Here is a 16909-nt window from a genome sequence, read left to right on the forward strand (position 1 = left end):
ATACCTAGTCAAAGTCTAACGCTACGTCTTACGTAGGCGAACAACGCGCGAACGCGGCGCGGCGCGGCGCGGCGAAAGCGGCCGCCGCCGCGCCGCGCCGCCTGACATTCGCGTGCAAATCGCGCCGCACCGCGTTCGCAACGAGATCGCTTACGTAGGACACTTCTATGGGCATCAAAGGATTGATTTCGCCGCGCCGCGCCGCGCCGCGTTCGCGCGTTGTTCGCCTACGTAAGACGTAGCGTAAAAAAGCCAATAAGTTTCAGGTTCGTGTTACCTAAGGTTTTAAAACTTTTTAATGGTTCGTGTTCGTATTATTTTATTGGGCTTCCACACTTTAATTTAATTGCTGTGTAACTAGTATCATTAGAAAAATCTCGTACATTAAGTTGGAAACGGGTATTTATTTGTAATGGCGTCGGGCGTTTCCACGCTTATCAGATGGTGCGCTTTATACGAGTACTTAATACAATCATCGAGCTTGAAATAATCATTAATCACTCACGGCTTTATTCAGAAACTCGTAATTCATTTTAGTATAAGGTGGCTAGTTAAAGGCTGGCCGTTATTGAAACCGTATACTAAAATTAATTCTGTTTATAGGTGAATAGAAAACATTTTCATCATCATCATCATTCATCATTCTGGGTTGGTCAGATGGCAGTCGCTTTCGTAAAAACTAGTGCCTGCGCCAATTCTTGGGATTAGTTGCCAAGCGGACCGGATAGGCCCCCATAAGCCGTGGCAAAATGTCGGGATAACGCGAGGAAGATGATGATGTGGTGAAAATAAATAATTTTTTGTTTAGGGTGGCCAGTTACTGACGCATCACTACAGTTTATAAACAAAGTCCCCGCCGCGTCTGTTTGTTTGCGTGTATGTATTTTCGCGACAAACTCAAAAACTACTGAACGGATTTTCATGCGGTTTTCACCTATCAATAGAGTGATTATTGGGGAAGGTTTAGGCATATAATTTGTTAAGGTTTTGTGTAACCCGTGCGATGCCGGCGCTCACTAGTATTAACTAATTTAAGTTTGTGTTTTTAAAGTTTTATGTACTTAAATGTGTAGAATATTTTCTTCCGTTTGTGGCTTTTCTAGTGCCCTAATCTACGTCTGTCTCTGAGACACTACTGATCCAGGAAAATATAAAATCATCTCATAAAAAAATTATAAGATTAAGATTTACGTTTTAAATGCTACACGTCTAATTAAAAAGTTAGGGACTGCTTTTTATACCTATTAAAGTAGACATTTGTTCCAGCTCAGAGCCCTCCTGCTAGCGACAACCCTAGTGCTCACACAGCAGCAGCAGGCACCCCTATCGCCATGCCCGAACGTGTTCAGCTACGAGCCGCCAGGAACGGAGCCCGGACGGTGGTACGGAGTGGTGAATCTGTCCACAGACAGCATACTACATTCAGTGTGGATCAATATAGTGCTGGACAGCAAAGCTGACATACTTGGAGTAAGTTACGCATGTTTCCAAAACTGCAAAATTTACAGTTGGAAAAATTTCGGAAAGTCTAAGAATCATACATTTCCATTTCCAAAATGAAAGTTATTTTGTTATATTTAATGCATATACAATTATACATTATAAAATGATAGCTGAACTACTTATTTATAAAATTTTATTGTATAATTTAAAATATCATGAATTGTTAAGGAATACCCATAGTCGTTTAAAAGGTTTTACCTGGAATTATTTATTATTATTACATAACGTAATTAATTTATTGCTTTACAATAAGATTACCATAAATCGTGATAAATCGTATGTAAAGATAAGTACGTCGCTCACATACATCAATATGTAAGCTGTTTTATACTTTTTAACATAATTATCGATTTTAAATAAAAAACACATCGGATAAGTGCCCTTTAAGGGGCTTAAGGTGATGGTCCAATTCCAACGACAGCTGCACTGTTCATTTTACTATGGAAATTGACAATCCGACGCGTTCAGTACCAGTAGTGCAGCTGCGGTCAGAAATGGAATGTTACCATTATAATGTATTTTCATTCGTCCTGAACAAAACTTACTTCCATATTGAACTGAATAAACCTACATCTCATTTTTTTCCAGAACTGGGTCGGCGACGTAACAACCACAGACAACACAGACTTCAAAATAGAAAACACAAAGATGAAAATCCACCCAGGCCCCGCGACCGCCGTACGATTCTTCGTCCAATACAACCCTTTAAATAAGGCCCCAAAATTGCAAGCCATACGGCTGAATGGAAGAGAAATATGCAATGCTAATAACCCTCAGCCGGCTATTGATAGGCCTGATGAGAGGAGGACGACGGCCAGGCCTTTAAGGCCAGATGATTCTCAGTCCAGGCCTGTACAAAGGCCAGATGATTCTCAGTCCAGGCCTGTCCTAAGGCCAGATGACTCGTCCAGACCTGTACTAAGGCCGGATGATATTCCTCAGGCCAAGCCGGTACACGGGCAACAGACGGGGGCAGGGCCCGTGTATTCGTCGACGCAGGGACCACCGCAGAACCCGGTTAATCTTAATATGTGAGTATTTTTTTTTTACTTTATTATATATAGTTGTGGTCTAAAATCAGAAAGATAGCTGACTCGAACCTGTTATTATACTTTGAGCTGCATACTTGCATTATTACTTTTTTAGTCATGCGATGTCTTGTACTATACGCGTGTGGGGATTTTATTTAAGTTCTTGTATAGGTATGCATGTATATTATTTAACTTGGTAATTTATATACACATTTATGTATAAATTATGGGAGCTGTATCTACCTCAAGTAATACCAATACAGTAATATTTTACACTTTAGATAATTGATACATTAAATTTCCGTGGACAAAATATACATTGTCCAACCTACCTACAATTAGTACAGGTTTTCAATATCTTGATCGATTTTTATTTCATTTACATCATACAAAGCAATTAGGTTCAAATCTCTACTGTGGACGTACGATTCGCCATCAGTTATATCAGAGCGGCCGAGATGCTCAAAAATATCTGAACACGCGCTCTAACGCCTTGATAATAGAAGCATGTTCAGATATTTGTGACCACCATGGCCGCTCCGATATATCTGATGGTAACTCTACTTACATATAATTAAGTGCTAATAAGTCTAATTTTCTAATAAGGCCATTAAATATGTGTGAAAAGATCATTACTAATCTGCGCGTATGCAAATAAGATAACCACTGTCCATAGAGTGATAACTTTTGGTTTAAGATCTGTGTTTGACTCATTTATTTTAATGTCCTCAATCTAACTCAATGCGAATTACAACGAACACAATGAGGCACTCGGGACCCATTACTTAGACGATCAATCAATCGACCAATTAGTAATTAAGTCACCAAACTCCTTTGTCCGTTGACTCATTAAATCTTCGTATACCTAAGAATCATCGTAAAGTACTTAGAAACATTATGTGGGAAACCACAAAAATGCAGGTAGCAAAATTTCGCTGTAGTAAACGAGTTTACCACTCGAGGTAACGTCGACGTCAAAGATACGTTTACATTTTTCGCCTTATTACAAAGGAGTAAGGTGCAAAAGTGTAAACATATCTTTGACGTCGACTGTACGCCTAAAGGATGACTCACTCTAAACCGAGCCGGGGCCGGGCCCGAGCTTCCGGCGCTTCATTCTCCATGAAAAGCACCACGTGATCACGTGAGCCGTCATAGAAAATGATGTGAAATAGTTATTTACAAGTGCGAAAAAGAGGAAATTCGAAACGAGTGGCGATAAATTAAAACACGACCGAAGGGAGTGTTTTAAATCGACACGAGTTGCGAATTACCTATTCGCACGTGTATCGTACAACGTTTTACAGTACATATGGCCCTTTAAACTTTTGACATCGCACGAAAAGTGCTATTTTACGCACTAGTGCGGAAAAATAGGACCATATGTACTGTAAAAGTATTTTTCAATAAAAAGATACGTCAAGATTATCACGTCACGTTTACCTTTTTTCTGATGCAAAATAAAGGAACTAGGGTATGTGCGGAAAGGGAAGAGTCGTGGAATGTATGGGGGTCGTTCTACCGTTTCGTGCCGATTTGCCACTTTTTTGGAGATTTTTTTTATTTCGAAGTTACAGTGTAGATTTTGATATTGTGAATGTGTATACGTATTGTGTATATTATTTTAAGAAAGGCACCTATATACTAGTTATACTTTTGGAAAATAAATAAGGAAAGTAATGAAGGCACAGATGGAAATGAAAAACCAAGGGAAGGTAATGAAACACGAATAGAAGGAAATGAAAGTAGATTAAATATAAATTAACTTTATTGGTCAAAATCAAAGTGATAATATTTTAAATGATGGAACCATAAAATAGCTTGGCTTTTAAAAAGTATATCTACCCTGTTGACCTGTTTAATATAATAACCTACTTTTTAACAATACTTTTTACGATGTTTCAATATTCCTCTTCGGTCTCATTATTTGTCAGAACTAGAAACATATAATAATGAGACTTGTAATGTAAAAAACTGCTTACATAAATGAAATTAAAAAAGCTTAATTTATCTAGAAATTGTTAATAAAAAACAATAGTTAGTTTTGATAAAATATATTATTCGGGAGAGAACTGCGGCATAATTTTAAACTTTCTAGTAGGTTAAGTGACTTAGCCGTCTTTGTAAAGGGCAGATGCTGTTTTTTAAATAATGAAGTGGGCCAGATATTACATTTCGGACACGACCATGATAAGCCGTTTCAAAGGGAACGGCGGCCCGAAGTAAAGCTGCAGGACAGCAGAGCTTGGAGACGAACAAATAGTTGTGTATTAAAAAGCAAACTAGCGGACCGCAAACAAGATATTGAGCTCTAAAGCCGTTGGAGGTCGAAGAGCGTACTCTACGAAACACCAAAACCCTGTGTAGATAGAGGCCAAGGGCCGAGTACGCCCGAATAATCAAAATACTTATTCTAATTAACAAACTCCATAGGGTTGTAGACTCAACAAGTCGCACTTTCGAGGAAAAATGCAAAGGTCAATTCGCAGGAGGGTCCGAGATCACATTGGTTAAATTTCAAGCTCTCTTAGTTCTCAAGCTAGGTCTTCGCAACGTGATCAGACGGACTGGGCCTTCAGCGTTTATGCGGACCTCGGCCTTTGGCCTCACTTAGCAAAGTTCTGCACTCTTGCAGATTGATATTTGGCCTTGTACGGAAATGTGCCCCTATTTGAAGCTCCCCTGGGCCTTCGGCCTTGCTTTTTAATACATTCGGCTATTGGTTCTTGTTTGAGGTCAGCTCCACTGAAGCTCAGTCTTTGACCTCGCACGATTGTGCCCGCTGCCAATAGTTAAAAGAAATTTTGAACACCTTATGCGGAGCTCGGCTTTCGGCATCGCTTGCATTTCGGCATTGAAATAATTTAAGGTCTACTCTCCTGCGAAAGCTCGGCTTTCAGCCTTGCAGGAAGGCGCGCCACAATCGGACGCTCCGAGCTGCATGCTCTTTCTTTGCGGAACTCGCAGAAAGGGGTGGGAATGGAACGCTCCTCTCCAGTTCTAGATGGTGTTGGACCATTGTTTCATGAACTTTCTAGATTTTTCTAAAGCTTGGCCTTTAAACGGTTACAAAGTAACAAGAAATTTCCCTTATACGGCCAACCCGTATTTTTAACTTAGACAAGAAGAGGGTCCCGGTAGCAGATCTTTGTGAGACCCTCCTCATAAATATCTGCCGTCGGAGGGCTCGCTCTTGAGCTTTATTCAAGGATTATAAAAAGTTATCAGTATTTTAATTAGCAGATAAGTTAGGCGTTAGATAAGTTTCAATAGGGTCACCTGTCCAAAATGTTCCGCATTTATAAAATGTTGGAAATATGATGTATCTATCCGATATATTTACAATATTTGCCATGAAAAAAGAAGCTTCTTACGCTTACGCGCCTATCTGCTTATTTATATGCAATATCCACAACCAACAGAATTCCCATGACAGAGTGTCGGGTATAGGTAAGTACCTATACCCTGAAACTCTGTCAAACGGTCTAACGAAGTCGAAAGAATGGGACATACATACATTTCAAAACATGAGAGTTATGATTTGAGAGCGTATGTGTGCATATAACTCTTGGGCTGTCGGATAAAAACATAAAAAGGTATCACATCTGTCATACAAAATTATTGTTCATTTCCTTCCAAACTGGTTCATTTTCTTCACCCGAAAATATTAGAAGAAATGGAGAGGGATGAATCGGAGTGGAATGAACTTTCGACGGTTTTTTAAATTTCTTTATCGTCTTTAAGGCTAGAATGTCATCAAGTAAAAGTAATGAAGATATACCAAAATGCTAACAGATTATTAACAAGGTGATTTTTTTTGCAATAAATAGCACCAAATTACTTAATGGATAGAAATGAGTAGTAACCGTGACAAAGTGCCTTTCCGGTGAGGAGAACCAAAATTACTCGTAAATCAAGAGCGCGAAACCTTCTTCGTTGACATATTGCGGTAGACTAAGGTAGTAAAAACACGTAGCAATCACAGGTATTCGTGAATAAAGGCGCGTTTAGATTTGGCATGAGTGGCAAGTTTTAAGAGTGAAAATGAAGTCTTTCGCGTGACAAAATTAAAAAGTGCGTTCTCTCTATGATAATTTAACTTTAAAAATACGTTCCATGTACCATTATAATACTGATTATTTGCTTATTTATAAACAATAATGGAAAGTAGGGTTTATCTGCAAATAATAGTGTTTTTAAATTTTTGAACCCAATGGTACGCCATTTTATGTCGAGGGAAATGAATTTTTCGCATGTTTTTAATTTTTATTTAATAGATCATTAGGTTTAGCTAAATTCCAAAACTGGCGCATTTTCCGTACCATATAAACATACCTTTTAAAAATAACCACGTGTAAAAAATTATAATTTTAAGGCTTGATGTGGGCTCGGACACCAAATCGGCACGAAACGGTAGAACGACCCATGGGCTCCCCTAAATTTCACGACTCTTCTCTTACCGCACAGACTCCAGAAGTAGACAGCAGACATCCGAGCGTCACCTTTAGGGTAACATTCCATTTCCAACGACAGCTGTACTACTGTAAATTTTACTATGGAAATTGACAATGACAGCGACGTGTTCAGTTATTCAGTACTTACCGGTAGTGCAGCTGCGGTTAGAAATGGAATGTTACCATTAAGCTAAACAAAAGATTGTGGCTTGATATCGTCTAACCACAGTCTGACCTCGCATGATAGTGATTGTGTAGATTCGAAGAATCGCGGCAATTTCCACAACATATTTATTTTTTGCTACACAATAAAACATACACATGAGCATGTATATCATATTTCTATCTATATAATACTGTATATACATATCTTAAAATAAGTTGTGCTAAATCTAAATCTGATTCATTAGCGGCGGAGTTTAAATACCTACTTACCATAATTAAATATAAAAGACTGTATTAATTTAGGGTATGCCCCCAAAAATTATCATAACTTGATTAATTATAGCTAGTCTACACTACTTATAGTATGGATAAAATAAGAAGTCATTCAAGTCAGACGGATATTTCAGATATAGTAAACACAGATTAATTCATAAGACCTGGCCGCGTAGCCAAGATGCCAATCGCTTACGCTCCGTAGCGATCGAAACGCAACTGTCACTGTCACACTAATATGGAAGAGTGATAGAGAGACATAATGCTTTTCGTTGTCGAAGCGATAGCGATTGTAACCTTGGCTAGGCCGGCTGACGCGTTTGTATGTGTTATACATATTATATTGTTAATACCACGATCGGCGCCTGCTCTTTAAAGTATAGGTAGATGAAATAGATATAATGCCTATGAAAGTCAAATAAGGGCCCAGAATTCCTTAAACCGCCCTGGACCCTTGGGCTATTCAAAAACCAAGCCGTAAAGGACCTTTATGACTTGAAGTACACACTAGCAAACGAAACCTTTTTGATACCCAAGGAAAAGAAATAAACAATTATTTACCCCGTTGGCGCCCATATTTTATTTGGGTACGATATAAAATTGTGACCCATCAGAGCAAAAGGGCGTGAGTCTATGTAAATTAGTTATATTTTATGCCTTTTTTGAGGGCGTAATCCTCTCTTTGTAGTTCACGATGTGACCGTAATTTACCTACGTCATCGTGCAAAGAATAAAGCATTTATTCCAAGCTTTGCTACAACAATGTCGCAAGTAAAACAACCGTACAATGAAAATGAAGACTTATTTTAAGTGGGTAAGGTATAGAGCGGAACTATGGGTGAAGGTGGACACTTTTAGGGAAAATAATCAGTTAGAGATACCTACTTAAAGATATTAAAAACTATATAAATTAAATCAGCGGGTGGCAATACGCGGCCCGCGAGCCTCCCTGGCTATTTTGTATGTAATATTGACAAACGACAATATCTGATAAATTCATAAATATTAACAAAGTGCGGCCCGCGTCAACTTCGGTAACTACTATTTGGCCCTTGGCTGCTAAAAGGTTGCCGACCGTTGAGTTAAAGATAATACTAAAAATAAAGCTAATTCATAAATAAGATTAACTTAAAAATATTTACGTAGCTTTTCTCATACGGTTTCTCTTATCCCGAGAACAATAAAGAACCTAGGTATATTTCCCTTACCCCACCTAACCTTATTAGAATAAACATCATGTGAGCGTGAGATTTTAGTTGTATCGACAACAATATTCGTATACAAATATATTCGTGATTCCATAACGAGAATTTCAAATATAGGAAAACGTGCTTTTTGCCGTTAATTATTTGGAGAACTTTTGAGCATTAACCGGTTAACTTTGTTGAGTCGTGAAAGCTTTTACGACGTGATAAAGCTTTTGTTCATTATGCGATATTATGCTTAAGAAAACACTGTTTATTATGGGTGCCTTACAATGTTAGTGCCATTATCCGGAATTACTTTGAGTGCTGGTTTACCTTTAATCAATGCTTCGTGATGAAAATAGCTAATGCCTGATAGTGCCGGTAAACAACATTTTCTTAATAAAAACAAGTAACTTTTACGTGAGTTTGGTGTATACCGTTTGTCTTTGACAAAGTTTTGACGAATGCTCTATATTTTCAAGTGTCTTCTAATAATAATCCACTTATATGACCGAGCGAGTGCGGAAGTCTCCATTTCAGCTTGGGTTTAAAGTAGGGCTCCTGATATCCGTGATACACGCCGATCCGTAGCTACGGGTTCTTAAGCCCGGCGGTACTAAGATCACGAATTTCACGAACACGGCAAGGTACGTACCTCGTACCTGCGTTAGCGTCCGGATTCACGTGACACGCCGTGACACGCCATGATACGTAGCCCGTACCTGCGTGAGCTTCGGGCTCGGTTCCGTTGAATACTTATCGCACGTCTCGTAGGTTCGACACGCCCGGGAGAAAAATAAATAAGGACTAAGTATGTATTATTGAATTGAGTTACCACTTAGTATATTGAATACGGGACGTTCGTCGGACAAACATTTACGTGTGAATTAAACTTAAATTGTATTTTTTACATCGATTTGAATATAATGGTTATATCTAAATAATTTATGGGGTTATTCTGTTTCCTGTATAATCAGCTATTGATTTTAGTCAAAACTAGCGACCTGCCCGTTGCATTGCACTATATTTATATTAAATATGTATAAGGTGTAAAACTCCCTAGTAAGTATCATTATAATTATGAACTTAAGCAACGTCGCGGGCGGACCGAACCGGCGTGTTCTTAAGATACGTGAAGCCGTGATCACGCCTACACGGATCTACACGGATTCACGTACCCTAATTTCACGTAACCGAATGTCACGTGCGGAACGGACCAGAAAACCGTTGCCGTGATTCACGAAACCGGGCGCACGGCTACGGGTTCACGAATCACGGACACGACCGCGAGCCCTAGTTTAAAGCTTGTATGTCCGGTTGTTCTTCACTACAGGCAGGCGTGGCTCACTCCGCGATTTCGTCGCTTTGCTACAGGTAGCTAAAACTCTCTCAAACTCCATCCGTTCGGCCCCAATTTTGGGGTTTGCCATAAGCCGCGTGTGGCGCTGTCGCCACCTAGCGACCATATCTGTGCTGATCGTGACAGACGCGTTTTGTTAGAGAGTGAGTCTGCTGTACCTAGTACTATTATTTATTCTGTGCTATATACAGGTTGCATTTCTCAATCAAATCTCGTGAAATTTGTTGAGCAGGTTCAATTGCTTTTTTTTTTGTTGATTCCGTTTTTAGATTTTTTTTAAAGTCATGGAACCGTGGGCCACCAGGTCTATAGCTCACAGAGCCACTAGTTTATAAAATTAAAAACTGTCAATTTATTAAAGTCTAAAGGCCTATTTTTACGTGCCAGAATAACCACAGAATAATGGACGGTGATATAATAACTACATACCCACTTTATTGTAAAATTATAAGAAAAGTGGGCATATGGTTGCCCCATGACACCTGTTAACGAGTTTAATCGGTCCATTTTTAAATAATATAGGTAAGTAGGTACGCATGATAAATGATAATACACTTGATATAAACTAAATCAACGATCAATACTTCAATACCTAGAATAAATAGATCCTTGTGGCACTCTGGATTCGAAATTAACGACATTCCCTCGGGACTGATATTCCAATTAGGGCGATTCTCAGAGATGACATTCGGTGCCTGACTTCGGTGCCAAAATTTTTTTTTAACTTATATAATATGCGAGTTTATTTCCTAAAATCTACCCTTCATATAAAAAATATTGGTAGTGGAGGCCTCCATTAGAACCTTATAGTTTTCAAGATATTTGAGATTTAAAAAACACCGAAATCATGTGCATGCACTGAAATCAATTTGCGTCACCGAATTCAATAATGCTTACACCAAAATCACATTTAGGTTTTATATCTCAATTATATAATTATTTTAATCATATTTTTCAATCCTATTTGTTGATAAGCGATGTAACAAGGCTAATGATCTCGAAAGCTTACATAAATTTAATAGATATAGACTCAAGATTTTAAAATAACCAAATTACGGCTTGTAAATCAACATCTCTAGAAGATATCCCACACTATATGACTGGCCTCATATAATAGGGTGATGTGTGGTCCTGAAACGAGTTTCAGACATGTCGACATTGTCGACCACAAATTCGCACATTATAATCATTTATTCATTGCATTATTATATCCATGAAGGAGAAGATGTTTGTTTCACGCAATCCGACTGCACACGCATCTAAAAAAAACTAAAGCATCTAAAAAACCCGATAAATAATACACTCTTGAGTGGTGTTCAATGCTCATTAAATATTTAATGTACTTATAAAGCAATGTGATGCAATACGGAAAACAAGTATTTTTTTTAATAAAAGAGTTTAAAAGCGTGAACTCCGTCAATTTAAAACTATAATATTTGAAGTAGTCGAGTAATGCTTGAAGATCCAATTACCAATTAATTATGATCTCCAGCACCCTCAAACACTTGAGCTAAATTGTAACAAAGTTGTTGACAAAGACATAAGACATTGAGGATTGTTAAAACATTTGCTGTGTTCAATTTGTGTCTATGGCTATCCTTTAGAAATATCGATCAGTAGGTACGCTCAGTGCCTTTGAAGCGATCTCGACATTAGAACGCTATTTTATTTTTAATCCCTTGTTCTGTACATCCTGTCCCTTGGGTTCACCTTGCATAGTACTTACATACACAAGTTATTTTAAAAGAAGTGGGATCTAATTGACTACATTTATTTAAAATGGCTGACATGTTTAAAGGTATAGGTAGGTGTAGGGCTTCCGGTGATACAGAGGACAACGAACATAATTTACTTAATTGGTTGGAAAAGAATATCAAGACAGAGAAAGAAATATTGGGTCTATACGTCTGGTTTAAAAAAAACTACTCATAGTGAACTAGTGATTTTGTGTACCTACTATGACATAATTAACTTACTAACATAATTTTACGTTTGTACAACGTATCTTTCACTTTTTGGACATGATAAATTAGTACAACAAACTAGTTTACAAAGCAGGATTTGAATTCAGTGATCACTTTTTTGATATCGGTGGTCAAAAAATCCACCGAAACCAGGGAAATCAACACCAGCGATATCAAAATTAATCGCTTTTTAGCAATTACAGAAATAGCATGAACGATACAGAGGAGATGTAATAATGGTGGATTTACGTACTTTCGATGACTTCTTAATCACTTACATAACGATAATTGCACTAAAACTTTCGGAGTAAATTGCACCACCGATCTCAAAAAAATATACGACCCAACCGAGCGAAGGACGGAGAAACGTTTAAAAAATCACTTTATTGTACTGTGACTGTACCTCTACTTTATTCAACGGTTAAGGCACAACTAAAGCATACTATGGCTGAGACACTGAGTTCCTGGTCTACAACTTTGAAGGAGTACCGACATGTTTTGCAAATTACACCGATATCAGTCACTAGCCCGGGACACATCGTAAATTTGGTTTTATTCAATGTGTTGAGCAAACACATTATTGTGATATAAAGAATATGATAAGCTAACTAATACCCTATGCGTGAATACCCATAATAACTCCGATCTAATGCCCCATCTTGAGTAATAATTTTTTGTTTCATAAAATCTGGGTGCGGGACACGCCCACCGAACATCATTTTTGGCATTTGAATTTCTTTTTCTTGTATTATATAAATAATTAATAAATAATTTGATAGTGTCCCAGACAGAATATAAGCTGAAGATCATGCCTAAATTAATTCAGATTCATTGAACAGTAAATTCAATCAATTACTGCCCCGGACACGTAAAAACGGCCCTCCTGAGAAATGCCCATTAGCTATCCTAACAACGAAATTATCCTGTGAGCAAGATCTAATTTGCTCATATGCTAGCATAATTAATATTTAGCTACAATAGTTGATAGTTTTGAAGATATAATTAGGTCAAACGCCTTTGGCCCTTCGATATCACGGATCGTTATATCGAACTATAATATATTAACTTATTTAGTAATAAATGATTTTTAAACAACCAAATACCAGTTCTTTATCTTAAAATGTCACAAGAACCCGCCGCCAAAATGCCGCTTCCATACAATCGAAGCCTGTAGAGTTGTCCCCTCCCGACACTTATAGCTGTTAGTTGCCTTATACTTGAACGGAAATTGTTAAAACAGTCTGCAAAAAGCTAATGACACCCACGTATCCGCGAAGATATATCATCCAAGTCAGCATTTCCCAAACTATGGGTCGCGAACCATTGGTGGGTCGCGAGCGAATATTGAGTGGGCCCTGGAACTGCAAGGGCATCTGAGCGTTACCAATAATATTTTATGCCCCCTTTTTGAGACGGCCAAGAGGTGGGTCCCGAATTTGGCAGTTTTTGTTAGGTGGGTTCCGAGTGTTCCGACCCAGTCAACTTTGGGAACCACTGATCTAAGTAGTACCTACCATGCCCAGGTGCTTATAATGGATGAATGTGTCATATTGAATTCCTCAGGTGATGCTTCTGATCGTTATTTATCTAGCAAAATACAAAAATATAAGAAGTTGTCATAATTTTTCAAAGTGGAAATTTCGCAACATTGGAAACTTTCCGAGTCTAAACGATGAGTAATTGAATACTTCCGTACGGCGTTAGTGAGACAGACAAGCGCCATCGACAATAAGGTCCCTTTTCATAGATAATACCACATATTGTGATTAATCTATCTCTTTTATTATACATATATGAGTTTATGCCCATTGCCCATTTATAAAATCATTAAAAATGCAAAAATATGAGTTTATTGTTTATGTACCTTGAACTATTAATAAATGGGGTTTTAAGGGGCCCACAGATTAACAGTCCGCCAAACACTATTGGCCTGTCAGTTAGAACAAAATTTTGACAGTTCCGAACAACTGACAGGCCGATACCGTCCGACGGACTGTTAATCAGTGGGCCCCTTTATGGGCCTTTGAGTGCCACGTCGATCAAGCAGTGATCTATTGTGACGGCCCTTTAAGGTTCATTACTAATTTTCCTTTAATATAAAATTCATTACTAATATCCGTTGAATCCAGAAAATTCCAGATTCTTTGGGCCGTAATGTTGAACTAATGTCGTGCCTACAGCCCTACATACTGTAAAATAGTCATAGTAAACTACTATTTTTATTCCGTTGATCTTTAGATCCAAAATCTTTAGGTCGTTTTGCAGTTTACTGCAAATCGTAATTCAAGAGCAAAATAGTAAGAAATGTTGCCACTTTTTTACTAGCGCGTCTTGTATTTATGTAAAAATAAGTAAATAAAAGTACTTTTTTAAATTGCAGGAGTAAAATTAGTAATAAATAAATTATCTTAGCGTGATTATTTATCAAAATGAATTTACTATTTTACCAACCAGTGGCAACATTGTCTAACTTTTTTTGGTCTTGAATTACGTTTTGCAGTATAAATAAACTCTGAATGTACCTAGGTACCAAGGTATGTACCTAGGTAGGTAGGTGTCTAGTAGATAGGTAGGTGTGGTAAGTAGGAACATGAAAGCCTTTTACTTCCCCGATCCGGGTCAGTAATCCTAAAACTTAGACTTGCCAGTCGATTAATAACGACGAAAGCGATCCAAGATTTAGGTTACGCAAGAATAAATGAGGCCTGAGTGAGACGAATACTCTACTACCAAAGAGTGATTAATAATACAAGAGGACTAAGGGCCACCCCACATTTAGCGTCTTTCGAGCGTCGGCGTCTGGTCAGCGCTATGGAAAATGACGTCGCTGCGCAGTTGCGTCGAAGTTGCGTCGAGCAGCGGCCATAGAGTTGTAGACGCCGATGCTCGAAAGACGCTAAATGTGGGGTGGCCCTAAGTACCTAAAGTCTAAGAAAGATCGTGCATGGACCGCGAGCTGCGACAATTTAAATTTTGTTATCTGCCTCCATATCGCTTTTAATTCGAGCGACAGAGGCAAATGGACAAACCAACGAAGTGGTTCGCTATAGGAGTATGAAGAATATTTAATTACCTAAATCAGCGGTCAGCAACCCGCGGCCCGCGGGCCGCATGCGGCCCGCCAACCTCTCGCTTGCGGCCCGCGAGCCTCCCTGGCTATTTTGTATATAATACTGACGAACGACAATGTCTGCTAAAGTCACAAATATTACCAAAGTGCGGCCCGCGTCATCTTCTTTAACTACTATGTGGCCCTTGGCTGCTAAAAGGTTGCCGACCGCTGATCTAAATGATATAACAAACTTAATACAAGTACCTTATAAAATAAATTAACTAAAACTAAACCTAACAAAAAACTAAAAATCCCTAAAACCTACCTGTATGAAGTATTTGTTGCTGTACCCGTAGAATGGACGTTACCCAATAAATGAAGGAGTAGGTTAAAAATCAAAATTTAACGTTTGACAATTTAGTTCCCACAAATTTAAGCACTTGTCCCACCGCCGGCGATGAGCGATAAGCGAGTAGAGCGATAAACTAGAAACGAGTGGGCGAGCGGCGAGAAGCGAGTGTTAGCTCCAATAGTTTTGTCGCTAGGCTATAGTAGGCGAGTGTTCGAGTGCAACGGGCTATTACTCGCGTCACTCGCTCGGGCGGTGCAGCGTAGCCAAACACGCAGACGTGGCAGAGCATCGCCGAGCGACTCGAGCGGTCCTTGCTTCATTCATGCCTCCCGAAGGGAGGCATGAGATGCCTTCCCATCCCTATTTGGGATTTTTGGCGGTCTCTAATCGCCACCCGTAACTACGGGTGGGTCTGTTTTGTGCCCTTATTCTAAGGGCGGTGGCTTCTGCGTCATGACTAGCCGTGGTGGCCTGTCATGGCTTTAAATTCTTCTTTTTAGCCTATCAGCGGCTTTGTGGCTGTGGGGCCTCGTAGCTGCTGTGGGCTGACTCCCTCTGCTTCTTGCGCCGGTGTCCCAGGGGGGGAGCTGGCGCTGTCGGCGGCTGTCCGGAGGGCGTGCGTGGAGCGGCGCAGTGCCCGCTAAGTGGCATCTTCTTCTTCTCCTTCTGGCACCCGTGCCCTGAGGGCGCTGGCGCTGTCGGCGGTTGTCCGGTGGGCGTGCGTGGAGCGGCGCGATGCCCAGTAGATGGCAGAGACGCGAGTGTGCGGCGCGCTCGGTCGTCTTGTTCGGGCGCAGCTGTGGAGCTGCGACGGTTGCGTGGGTGGAGCCGGCGTCCGCGAGAGCAGGTGCTGGCGCGGGAACCGGGGGTGCTGGTACAGAGGTCCCCAGCTTGGGGGCCTCTGTGTGTCCGGCGTCGTTGTTGTGGTGGGGGCCCTTAGAAGGGCCTTTGTGGGGCTGCGGGGCGGCTCCGGGGCTGGCACGGAGTTGCTGGTCCTTGGGCGGCGGGATGTTGTCATCATCATCAACATCCTCTTCGCAGTCAGGCGGGCTGCGCTCCGGTCCCTCCTCAACTGCCGAAGGTCGAAGAGTGGCCGGGCGCTCGTCCAGGTGGCGCTGTGGTTGGGTTTCTTCCATGGACGGCTCCACTGTCCCAGGGGCGAGCCCCCACAGCCTGTAGACTGTTGGATATGCATCCATGTGCGGAGGTATATGACCGACTCTCTCCGGGCCGGCAACCCTGGATCGGTCACGATCAAGTTGTCCGCGAGGGGAAAGTCGGTCTGGGGCTACCCGCGGGGGGGTCGGTGCGTAGGGGCGTCCAAGGGCTTCTATGAGTCCGTCGAAGTCTGCTTGCCACGACTTTGTGGGGCCGCGGGCGGGTTCGGGAGTCCTGGTGTCGTCGGGTACTTCGTAAAACTCGCGTTTCAAACTACCCACCCTATCCGAGGGGACCGGGGGGGTCGCGAGTTTTACTGTTATGGCTGCGGGTGGATTGTAAAATCCGTTTTCTTGTCTACCCACCCGCCCCGGAGGGACGGGGGGGGACTTCGGTGGCTTCTTGTCCAT

The 16909-nt window shown here is 40.4% G+C and overlaps 1 protein-coding gene across 2 annotated transcripts in view; it reads left to right on the top strand.

Moving 5' to 3' along the window:
- Positions 1-16909, top strand: part of LOC134674464 (proclotting enzyme-like) — a 61193-nt gene that overhangs the window by 7163 nt on the left and 37121 nt on the right. For both annotated transcript variants that reach the window (XM_063532542.1, XM_063532543.1), the window contains exons 2-3: positions 1267-1470; positions 2092-2534. In XM_063532542.1, coding sequence (XP_063388612.1) covers positions 1267-1470; positions 2092-2534 — 647 coding nt within the window. The remainder of the gene's footprint in view (positions 1-1266; positions 1471-2091; positions 2535-16909) is intronic.

The sequence above is a fragment of the Cydia fagiglandana genome, chromosome 20 (genome assembly GCF_963556715.1).
Source record: "Cydia fagiglandana chromosome 20, ilCydFagi1.1, whole genome shotgun sequence".
NCBI lineage: Eukaryota > Metazoa > Arthropoda > Insecta > Lepidoptera > Tortricidae > Cydia > Cydia fagiglandana.